General features: G+C 42.5%; 1 protein-coding gene across 1 annotated transcript; it reads left to right on the top strand.

Annotated features, from left to right (window-relative positions):
• The first annotated feature begins 1126 nt into the window (after positions 1–1126).
• Positions 1127–12163, top strand: LOC138952457 (uncharacterized). Its single transcript, XM_070324130.1, has 6 exons — positions 1127–1219; positions 2355–2400; positions 4761–5030; positions 7701–7808; positions 8540–9727; positions 11722–12163. The coding sequence occupies exons 1-6, from the start codon at positions 1163–1165 to the stop codon at positions 11916–11918; spliced, it is 1866 nt and encodes a 621-aa protein (XP_070180231.1). The 5' UTR covers positions 1127–1162; the 3' UTR covers positions 11919–12163.
• The last annotated feature ends 337 nt before the right edge of the window (positions 12164–12500 follow it).

Raw genomic sequence — 12500 nt, 5'->3', positions numbered from 1 at the left:
GTGATCGCCAGCATGAGAGGCAAAAAACCGAACCACTCCTACCCACAATTCAATACGTCGATCAAAACTTCTTTTTTTTAAATGTAAAAAAAAATGTTGGGGGGGTTCAGTTAGGTTTTTTGGAAAGCTCTTAAAAATCAGTGACCTACAACAACACTAAATAAGCCAGGGTTGAGGTTTCTAACCATGTAAACGAATAGTTAGTGTTTTATGAGTATGGGGTACGGACAAATCCTCAATTAAGTAAATGCAGTTCGAACTGCCACAATGGAACCTACTAATATAAAAAAAAAAATACAGTACGACCGTTTCTGCCATATTTCATGGATGCCTCCACGTGACTCCAAACCCCATGTCTTCAGTAGCTGATTAAGCACACAATTCTAACCTAATACTTATACACGCAAATTTGCCTTTGAGGTTTGAATAACAGTATTACACATAAGAAGCATCTCATCTTCCAAAGAACGCATCCTGCAATGGAACACACTTCCGCTGAAAGAATTGTTACTATGCCGAATCGATATAAAAAAAAACGTAAGAGTTTTTGTCTGTTTCTAAATGTGTTTCTTGATAGATGCACAATTGATACCTCAGTGATGACTGACTGAATTGAAGACTGAAAAACAACATAAAACGATTGAGCATTTGACTCGCTACGCTTGTCAAGGTCTCTTCAAGGTGACCATGAACAACCAAAGTTTACCATGCTAGAGGACAAACACATTCGAGCGTGTGTGGTCAAACACGGGTTGACAAATGAACAAACACTGAAGACAGAGGTGGAACGGGAGTGAGGGAGGGGGAGGGGATGAGGGATGGGGGATACGAATGATGGAGAGAAATGGAGTACGAGAGAGAGAGAGAGAGAGAGAGAGAGAGAGAGAGAGAGAGAGAGAGAGAGAGAGAGAGAGAGAGAGAGAGAGAGCTAGAGAGAGAGAGAGAGAGAGAGAGAGAGAGAGAGGAGAAACAGAACAAAATAGAATAAACAACACGTAGAATGTAAGCGTGCCATCTTTGCCAGCTGCATCTCAAATTACTGTTCAAACAAAGCGTTTTTTGGCCGCGTCATCATATCCACCCATCACAGGTGGACTAACGTGCTTATATAAACGAGTGCACAGTACTCACTGCCAGCACCGGCGTTGACAAGACTACCAACATGGCTGCGTTCCTCACTCTCCTTCTTTCGGTGCTTCTGCTGGGCGCCTCGGCCAAGGTAATGATACCGATATGCAGATAGAGTGGTCTGAAACAGATAAAGAAAAATTGGTGTAAACTAACGTTTGCCATCTGTCAAGATTACTGAATTGCTAATCAGTGATGTACTTTCAAGGTTCGGATTCCAACCAAATTTATATCGATGACAAAAAGAACTTCTGAAATCGGGAAATTGGTCTAGGTACAAAAGCGCTGGGAAATGACACCACACACACACACACACACACACACACACACACACACACACACACACACACACACACACAAATACACACACACACACACACGCAGACCAACACGCACGCACACACGCACGCACGAACGCACATTTTCTGCGATGTAAAAAGTACTCCTCGGACAAAATAGACCCGTCTCCGATATATCATTTGTTATTGGATCCCCTGGCCAGTATATGTACATCCTAGTTTATGTTTCAGTTTTAAATGTTATATATGTCGTGCCGAATTCACGGAATTGCCGAATTCGCGGAATCGGCAACATTTTTGCCCATTTCGCGTAATCGGCAAAACGCTGCCCATTACGTGAAATCGGCAGCGTTTTGCCAAAAATGCTGAAAGGCTTCTAAAATTTGCCCATTTCGCAAAAGCGACAGCCAGTCTGTTACTTTTTGTGTCACCAGAACATTGCATTAACATTGCTTTACCTCCCCACTATGTTTTGTATGGTCTATGTCGGTCTGTGTCGAGCATAACTCCGGAAATGCACGAAAACTACACTTTCTGCAGTAACTTGCCATAACTTATCGATTATTGCAATATCTATCCATTCGAGTATCTAGTTGTCTAAGTGTGATGATATCCCAGGCATTTGAGAACTTTAAAACCAAAAAGTGGCTGCCGATTTCGCAAAATGGGCACATTTTAGAAGCCTTTACGCGATTTTGGCAAAACGCTGCCGATTTCACATATTGGGCAGCGTTTTGCCGATTACGCGAAATGGGCAAAAATCTTGCCCATTACGCGGAATCGGCAATTACGTGAATTCGGCACGACATATATTCTAGCAGAACTTTATCGCTCATCTGTCTTTTCTTACTGATTGAACAGCGTGTTGATGCATGCAATTAATGATAAGCAGGCAATAAGTAAATTCATGTTCTTCTTCTTTTCCAGCCACAGGCACGACAGAAGAGACAAGCAACCCAGGAGCTTGATGCATGTGAGTCAGTTCTACTATTATTAATTTTCTTCGTTGTGGATGATGATGTTGGCATCTCCGTTGCTGGTGTTCGGATTCAAAAGTCTAAAGGGTCCCCTTGAGCCTCCGTCTGTGCATTTGCCGATCACGTCTGTGTCTTAACTGCAAGATGTATCTGTCTGGTTGTATGTTTATCTTCTTCAGCGTTCGGTACCGTGGTTGACAGTGTCTCTCGCAGGCACAGTCTTGGTGATGGTGTCTATTGTCAAATAAAGTGCAGGCCATCAACAGTTCCCCGCAGTTTCTTCTGCAGAATATTGCTCTCTGGTCATATCCGGTCACGCATAGAGGGGTTGGGGGAGGGTGGGGGTTTTCCGGGGTGACGAAAATAATTCCCAAAAAGTCAAAATCTGTAGAGAAAGCAAGAAAGCTGCAGATTGTGTCCAAGTGGGAGGATGGTCTCATTCCGAGTAACAAGCTGAGTGGATCTATGCTATGGTCATGTACTGTAAGGATGGTCATATTCCGTGTAACAAGCTGAGTGGATCTATGCTATGGTCATGTACTGTAAGGATGGTCTCATTCCGAGTAACAAGCTGAGTGGATCTATGCTATGGTCATGTACTGTAAGGATGGTCATATTCCGAGTAACAAGCTGAGTGGATCTATGCTATGGTCATATACTGTAAGGATGGTCTCATTCCGAGTAACAAGCTGAGTGGATCTATGCTATGGTCATATACTGTAAGGATGGTCTCATTCCGAGTAACAAGCTGAGTGGATCTATGCTATGGTCATATACTGTAAGGATGGTCTCATTCCGAGTAACAAGCTGAGTGGATCTATGCTATGGTCATATACTGTAAGGATGGTCTCATTCCGAGTAACAAGCTGAGTGGATCTATGCTATGGTCATATACTGTAAGGATGGTCATATTCCGTGTAACAAGCTGAGTGGATCTATGCTATGGTCATATACTGTAAGGATGGTCATATTCCGTGTAACAAGCCGAGTGGATCTAAGCTATGGTCATATACTGTAAGGATGGTCATATTCCGTGTAACAAGCTGAGTGGATCTATGCTATGGTCATATACTGTAAGGATGGTCATATTCCGTGTAACAAGCTGAGTGGATCTATGCTATGGTCATATACTGTAAGGATGGTCATATTCCGTGTAACAAGCCGAGTGGATCTATGCTATGGTCATATACTGTAAGGATGGTCATATTCCGTGTAACAAGCTGAGTGGATCTATGCTATGGTCATATACTGTAAGGATGGTCTCATTCCGAGTAACAAGCTGAGTGGATCTATGCTATGGTCATATACTGTAAGGATGGTCATATTCCGTGTAACAAGCCGAGTGGATCTATGCTATGGTCATATACTGTAAGGATGGTCATATTCCGTGTAACAAGCTGAGTGGATCTATGCTATGGTCATATACTGTAAGGATGGTCATATTCCGTGTAACAAGCCGAGTGGATCTATGCTATGGTCATATACTGTAAGGATGGTCATATTCCGTGTAACAAGCCGAGTGGATCTATGCTATGGTCATATACTGTAAGGATGGTCATATTCCGTGTAACAAGCCGAGTGGATCTATGCTATGGTCATATACTGTAAGGATGGTCATATTCCGAGTAACAAGCTGAGTGGATCTATGCTATGGTCATATACTGTAAGGATGGTCATATTCCGTGTAACAAGCTGAGTGGATCTATGCTATGGTCATATACTGTAAGGATGGTCATATTCCGTGTAACAAGCCGAGTGGATCTATGCTATGGTCATATACTGTAAGGATGGTCATATTCCGTGTAACAAGCTGAGTGGATCTATGCTATGGTCATATACTGTAAGGATGGTCATATTCCGTGTAACAAGCTGAGTGGATCTATGCTATGGTCATATACTGTAAGGATGGTCATATTCCGTGTAACAAGCTGAGTGGATCTATCCTATGGTCATATACTGTAAGGATGGTCATATTCCGTGTAACAAGCTGAGTGGATCTATCCTATGGTCATATACTGTAAGGATGGTCATATTCCGTGTAACAAGCTGAGTGGATCTATGCTATGGTCATATACTGTAAGGATGGTCATATTCCGTGTAACAAGCTGAGTGGATCTATGCTATGGTCATGTACTGGAAGGATGGTCTCATTCCGTGTAACAAGCTGAGTGGATCTATGCTATGGGGATGTACTAAAAGATGAAAACTCAAGACTCAAAGTTCATGGAGTCAACTCAAGACTTAACACTTCAAAATGTTCCTATATCCTTAGCTTGTATAAGAAAACCTACTTGACAGTGTCAAAAGGAAAGCAATTTTATAGACATCAACCAAGGATTGTTGTTTTATCCTTCAGGTTCGCACAAGACGTTTGACTTGGGGCTTTACAATGACGCCACGTTCAGCAGTAGCGAGGAGTGCAGGACCAACGTTAACGGCGGTTACCCCCACATGGCCGACTGGAACATGGCCTACGTCAAGCCGGTAGGGGCCAGGTATGTCAACATCGACTACCTCGTCGACATCGAGAACGACAACAACTGCAACTACGACTCTCTGACCTTCGGCGCTGGTCGCGCGGGTGAAAGCGTGAAGCTGTGCGGTTTGCAGGACGGCGAGTTCTCGTGTGAGTTACGTAGAGGTTACATGCCGAGTCTCAGTGATTATCAAAAATAATGGTCGAAGTTAGCGGATCATGAAAAATGCGAGCTTCAGCGAGCTTTTTCATGACAGCGAACTGAGACCATTATTTTTGATAATCACTGAGACGAGGTATGTAACCTCTTTATCCCTCCTTTCTTCAGTTATTCAAAGAAAAGAGGAGTTTTTGTGCGAAAGTTTGATCGAATCATATTCACCCAACCAGTCTACCTGCGCAGGCGATCGATTAATGCGCGGTTGAATAGTTCCGTGCAAATCATTCAATTTTGTTAACACTTCTTGTCAGTTTCCATGTTTTGAACTAAAATCAAGTACACAGTTATGTTGTCATTCTGCTGTGGCGGTAAAGGTAGATAGTGTGTGTTCTGTTCATGTTTTGGTATCGCTCAGGAAATGTTCTTTCCTCGAATGTGACTAGGCAAAATAGTGTATGAAACCGCTGCATGTTCTTCAAGTTGATTAAATGTTTGTAATTGATTGCGTGTGATCTGTTTATAAAATGAAATATTGTTGAAAACTGACCGTCGGATTGCAGTCTTGTATGCAGCCGAAATCTGGAAGGGGAACTACTCGTGTCGCTAGACAAAGTATGAGAGTTACTTTTCCTTGGAATCTTGCTAGCGATAAACGATTGTGCACGGCAGATCTGAATTCAGAAAACAACCAAACTCATGGATTTTATATTGAGATTCATGTGTTCAAGCCTGTAGTTGCTGGTTTAAATGCGGTACGGTTGTATTGTTTGCTCCAGAAATGTATATTTTGTACATTAGAGTGTTCTGAACTTTTGAGTCGCAAAAAGTAGATCCACAATGTGTACAGTCTCTACCCATGAGCTATCGAGGATTCAGGCCCGTTGTTGGGTAAGTGATTTTGGTTGTTGGGTAAGTTACCGAAAAATAACTAGCCCTACAAGTTTACAGAGAGAAAGAAGCAGAGGGGGGGATAAATAGAGCTTAAACAATGACCACGAGTTGATTACTGGAAAATAAACCACGAGTGGGTATTTGCAGCCGCTTGGTAATTCACGAGTGTGCGGAGCACACGAGTGAATTACCAAGCGGCTGCAAATACCCACGAGTGGTTTATTTTCCAGTAATCAACGAGTTGTCATTGTTTAAGCTATTTATACAACGAACAACACGGGTCGAACATGCAGTCATGCAGACGACATTTTGTAGGCAAAATTCATTTCAGCCTAATAACTCAGAGTGTCAAATGCGCGTCATTCAAATAGTCCCTATTCTTTTACTTTATTCTTAGTCTCCGACTCGTCGGCATTATACTTGTCTCGTTTAAATATCGGACCCCATTGCTACGATTACAACACAATAGCGTTTATATAGCTATTCTGACATTACATTCTGTGTTAAAATCATGTTTTTGTCAGCAGCAAGAACCAGAATGGTCCATGTCGTTGATTGCAGACGACGGTTCCCTTTCCGCATGAAGCCACGGAAATAACCGAACATTGAAAAACCCACGGACATGTATTACGGAGAAAACTCGGGATAACCGGATGTTTAGCATTACGTCAATATGCTGGGAATCCTATGACGTCATGACGTATCATATGCTTGCCTACGTAGATTGTATACATGTTCGAAAGTCTGACTGTTGTGATCGCGTGGTGAAGACTGCGGTAAATCTGTAGATGATAAGAGAACAAGGATTGTCTCAGAAGAAACGACTAAATGTTTCAGACCGGTAACTTCATTTCAACATTGCACTATATAATGGACGTTCTATGTGACAGGAGAGTTTGCTGATTTTGTGTTAAACATTGGAGAGATCGTCTGCTAGAATCAGAGATAGGTCGCTTCAGATTGCAGCTTCTGGAAATTTGCAAGGTTTGTTGCCTGTTAAAGAACTGGATTTTACACGTAATGTATGTCATGTACAGTAAGCAACAACAAAAACACACACAAAGCAAATGGCATCGTCTGTCGACTTGTCACAGAAAGAAACCTGGCGAGGTACATGCGTGTACTTCATACACGTCAGCCATTGTTGTTACAGTTTTGAGTCAACATTGTACGTATTCTTCCGCAACAGGGTCCAATCGTCTGGGTTTCAAATGTTCTAAAAATAAATTCTAGTGTTGATTATTTTTTAGCCCTCTTTATTCTTACTTCGAATAATCCACGTGTGATTTTTGGGTTTAATCAAAGTAGTTCGTTCTAATTTCTCACTTGTCTAAAAATAATCAACTAGATTTAATCCACCCCTCGGTTGCATTGCAGGAGTTGTATAACGTATTTTTATCGGCAGTGTTTCTGACATCAAGTTAAAGGGACACTAGCCGCCTGTATACATAATCTTAAGTCGGGGTAACGACCGGGAACATGTCCCTAATGGTTTCTCCGTTAGGGCGATACATTTTTTTTTATATCATCATCTGTATGCAGAATGTAAAGTCGTGATGGATGACAACATGATTGATTGTTGTATCGTGTGTGTGTGTGTGTGTGTGTGTGTTTGTGTGTGTGTGTGCGTGTGTGTGTGTGTGTGCGTGCGCGTGCGAGCGCGTGCGTGTGTGTGTGCCTGTGCGCCTGCCTCTGCGTGCCTGTGCCTGTCTTACGTGTGTGTGTGTGTGTGTGTGTGTGTGTGTGTGTGTGTGTGTGTGTGTGTGTAGTGCCGCTGGACGAGGACGAAAGTCAGTTCAACGTGACCTTCAACTCTGACGCCTCGGTCAACGCAGACGGCTTCCAGTACAGCATCTACTTCACGGATGACTACGCAGGTAAAGCACCCCACCACTTGCTCATCACCCTCCTCTTTCTCCTAACTTCCTTTTGACAACATTTGCCACATGCAACTTTGTTTCATCTACTTCACGGATGACTACGCAGGTAAAGCACCCCACCACTTGCTCATCAACCTCCTCTTTCTCCTAACTTCCTTTTGACAATATTTGCCACATGCAACTTTGTTTCATCTACTTCACGGATGACTACGCAGGTAAAGCCATCCTACGCTCCTTCACCATCCCCTCTTCTTCATAACTTCCTCAATCATCTTGACAATATCATCCAATCATGTTGTGTTTCTCTGTTTCCACACCTAAGAGAGAAACGCCTTTTACACGTTCAATCAAAAATAACAACAGGATGTACAAACATTTGCAAGAGCTCCACAGAGCAAGGGCTGAGGTGCACGAAGCGAAACTGGGTGCCACCTCACTGGGTGGGAAAAAGCCGCGGGGTCTAATTGGTTGACATCACATTACATCTCAACTACAACTTATCCGACCCCAAGGCTTTCAGTGGTTGAATTAAGGTTCACTTTAGATTAAAGCAGAAGCTCACGTTTACGAATGTTTGTGCGCATATACGCATTTGCGTGCGTATATTTGTGTGTGTGTGTGTGTGTGTGTGTGTGTGTGTGTGTGTGTGTGTGTGTGTGTGTGTGTGTGTTTTGATTTAAAATATCATGCCTCACAGCTTTTTTTCTCCTGGTAACTTTTGTTTGCAGATTTCCCAACTGACAATCTGCCAGAGCTCAATGGTCGCACAGCCTCTAATAGCAACAACGACAATATTGAGGGCCCTTCCAGCAGTAGCAACAACGACTACGGCTTTGCTTCTTGGGCACTGTACAGTTCCTCATCTTATGCGCCTTACAACTCGTACAGTTCCTCATCTTATGCGCCTTACAACTCGTACAGTTTCTCTTCCTATGAACCTTACACCTCTTACAGTTCCTCATCTTATGCGCCTTACAACTCGTACAGTTCCTCATCTTATGCGCCTTACAACTCGTACAGTTTCTCTTCCTATGAACCTTACACCTCTTACAGTTCCTCATCTTATGCGCCTTACAACTCGTACAGTTCCTCATCTTATGCGCCTTACAACTCGTACAGTTTCTCTTCCTATGAACCTTACACCTCTTACAGTTCCTCATCTTATGCGCCTTACAACTCGTACAGTTCCTCATCTTATGCGCCTTACAACTCGTACAGTTTCTCTTCCTATGAACCTTACACCTCTTACAGTTCCTCATCTTATGCGCCTTACAACTCGTACAGTTCCTCATCTTATGCGCCTTACAACTCGTACAGTTTCTCTTCCTATGAACCTTACACCTCTTACAGTTCCTCATCTTATGCGCCTTACAACTCGTACAGTTCCTCATCTTATGCGCCTTACAACTCGTACAGTTTCTCTTCCTATGAACCTTACACCTCTTACAGTTCCTCATCTTATGCGCCTTACAACTCGTACAGTTCCTCATCTTATGCGCCTTACAACTCGTACAGTTCCTCATCTTATGCGCCTTACAACTCGTACAGTTTCTCTTCCTATGAACCTTACACCTCTTACAGTTCCTCTTCCTATGACACTTACAACTACAACTCCTACGGTTCCTCTTCATATGAACCTTACAACTACAACTCTTTGAGTTCATCTTCCTATGAACCTTACACATACAGCTCCTATGAATCTTTCGCTGATGAACCCTACTCCACCGATGCTTACTCCTTTTCCTACGGTCCATACTCTTCCGCAACCAACTCATACGAACCCTACACATACTTTGACCACTCCAGCGACGGTCAAACGGCCAACACCGACAGCTACTACGCTAGCGCCAGCAACTACGACAGCTACAACCCTCGCCCAGATCCTGCACTTGACGAGTATAACGGGGACTACGACGGTAAGTCTACATGCATTCACCTTCATTTTGGATCGCTACGCGTTGGTTTTTTAAAAACAAATGTTTAAAGGTGTATAAGTAGAGGCTACATGCGGAGTCTCAGTGAATATTAAAAATAATGGTCGAATTTAGCGGATCATGAAAAATGCAAGCTTCAGCGAGTTCAAGCCTGTAGTTGCTAGTTTAAATGTATATTTGTATTGTTTAATCAAGAAATGTATATTTCGTACATTAGAGCGTTCGGAACTTTTGAGTGGCAAAAGTAGTCCCCACCAAGAACAGCTTCTCAACCCATGAGCTATCGAGGATTCAGGCTGTTACTGGCTAGTTATTTGTTTCGTTGCTGGGTGTTTATCGAAAAATAAATAGCCCTACAAGTTTACAGATGTAACGAAGCAAAGGGGAGAATAAAATGAATGTGAAACGATGGTCTTTTTAGCGGCCTGGTCCTTGTAACAATCTTTCGCGAAGATTGTGATATTAAGTGTATCATCTGGCTTCATAAGTTTTCTGTAACTGCAGCAACCTACCATCGTCGTTTCAGATCAGTTATTCACAGAACGACTATTGCTTAAAATTTGTCCCACCAAACGCTGCCAATAAACATTCTCATGCGATTCCTTGACAATCGAGGGCTTATGCCAAGTCGTCATCGATCATTGGCGCATTAAATATGTACGGTGAACAGTCGGCTTGGTTGCAAGTCAGTCAAGCTACCCACAGAATCCCTGTCATGAAGATATGGATTAGGGGAGACAGATCCATTGATTTTATCAATGTCTCGAGTTTGTCATGATGAATCGAAGATATAAACGGCTTTAGTTGATTCTGGCCTAGTCCATGATAACTGCAATCTTTCAATTTTCCACCGAAACGCAAGCCAATTATTAAACGCTCTCACTATGAACCAGAAAATTCGGTTGATAATGTTAGATGGTATAAAGGTGCCTTCCTTTCCGTGTACATCAGTTTGTAAATCACCACAGATCAGTCCAGTGTTCTACATGGGATAAGAACATCCCTACATTTGGACAGATAACAAAATTTATAGCCTAATTTTGTGACTAAAATCTATGGCAATGTGCAAAATTAATTTAACAAAAAGTACCCGCTCTTCAAAGAAAGCAGCCATGGTGAAGATTTCTGGAATGTGTCTAATGATAAGGACAATTTGTTCCCATGTGGTAGCCTGGGCAGATCTGAGATATTCTGAGATATTCGCCAGAATCGTTTACACGTAAAGGAGTGTTCCTTTAAATCAAAAAATATCCTGGGCACATCTGAGATAAGCACTTTTTTCACGGGGAAGGCTGTACCTTTAAATCAATAAAATCATGGGGTAATCTGAGGAAGTGAGCACAACTGTTTTCACGTGAAGGAGTGTACCTTTAAATCAACAAAAATCCTGAGCACATCTGAGATGGGGGGCACAATTGTTTTCACGGTAAGCACTGTGCCTTTAAATCAACAAATTCATGGGCTGATATGTGATAGTGAGCAGCATTCCTTTCACGGGAAATACTGTATATTTAAATCAACAAAATCATGGGCTGATATGTGATAGTGAGCAGCATTCCTTTCACGGGAAATACCGTATATTTAAATCAACAAAATCATGGGCTAATATGTGATAGTGAGCAGCATTCCTTTCACGGGAAATACTGTATATTTAAATCAACAAAATCATGGGCTGATATGTGATAGTGAGCAGCATTCCTTTCACGGGAAATACAGTATATTTAAATCAACAAAATCATGGGCTAATATGTGATAGTGAGCAGCATTCCTTTCACGGGAAATACTGTATATTTAAATCAACAAAATCCTGGGCTAATATGTGATAGTGAGCAGCATTCCTTTCACGGGAAATACTGTATATTTAAATCAACCAAAATCCTGGCCACATCTGGCTTCACGAGAAGCACTGTGCCTTTAACATGATCGTGTACAATGTTTTAGCATAACATGACAAATGTGAAATGATTCTTCTCCAGTGGATCGCACCTTGTCCCGACTTGCCGAACTGAGAGCAGAGCTGGCGGATCTGAAACGTCAAGTAGAAGAGTCCCAGCAGTCTCTTCGCGACTTCGAAGCCTACCTCGATCAGTTAGCTGGTGAAGGTGTCGGCGACAGCAACAACAACTACGACAACTACTACGGCTATGGCGGCGCGGTCCCAGCCAAGAAATAGACGTGCTGTTTCCACATCCTGATCGGAGGCGGAAAACATCGTATTTAAGACCGGTTTTGCCATATGTTTTTATGACTATGCTCGGATTATTTTGTTCAAAATGGTTGAGGTGCGATCAGACAAAACAGTTGTGCTGATTCAGAAAATCAATGTGACGTTGCCAACAGATTGTTTCGATGAGTACATTTGATATAACATTGCTCTCCTTATGAAGACAAAATAAAAAGAACTCGCAGTAAATGAAATTTTGCTTACGGCTCATTTGCTGCTGATGATTAAAAAGGATAGAACCAATTATCTATCTCTCTCTCTCACATACATTCACACTTACAAACACACACATAACCACACATCCAACCACACACACACACACACACACACACACACACACACACACACACACACACACACAAAGGCACTAACGCGCGTACAAGCACACAGACATCGAAACAAGAAGAGAAAGACGTGCGTGCGTGTGTAGGTATGTATTCAGTACTAGATGAATACCCGGCTTCGCCGGGAAGAAGTAGAGCCGAATACCCGAATACCCGAATACCCGAATGCTGGTGAGTGGCGCACCGT

This window comes from Littorina saxatilis, linkage group LG17, assembly GCF_037325665.1.
Source record: "Littorina saxatilis isolate snail1 linkage group LG17, US_GU_Lsax_2.0, whole genome shotgun sequence".
NCBI lineage: Eukaryota > Metazoa > Mollusca > Gastropoda > Littorinimorpha > Littorinidae > Littorina > Littorina saxatilis.
The sequence above is the reverse complement of the archived record's forward strand: the minus strand, read 5'-3'. Positions and strand labels throughout refer to the sequence as shown.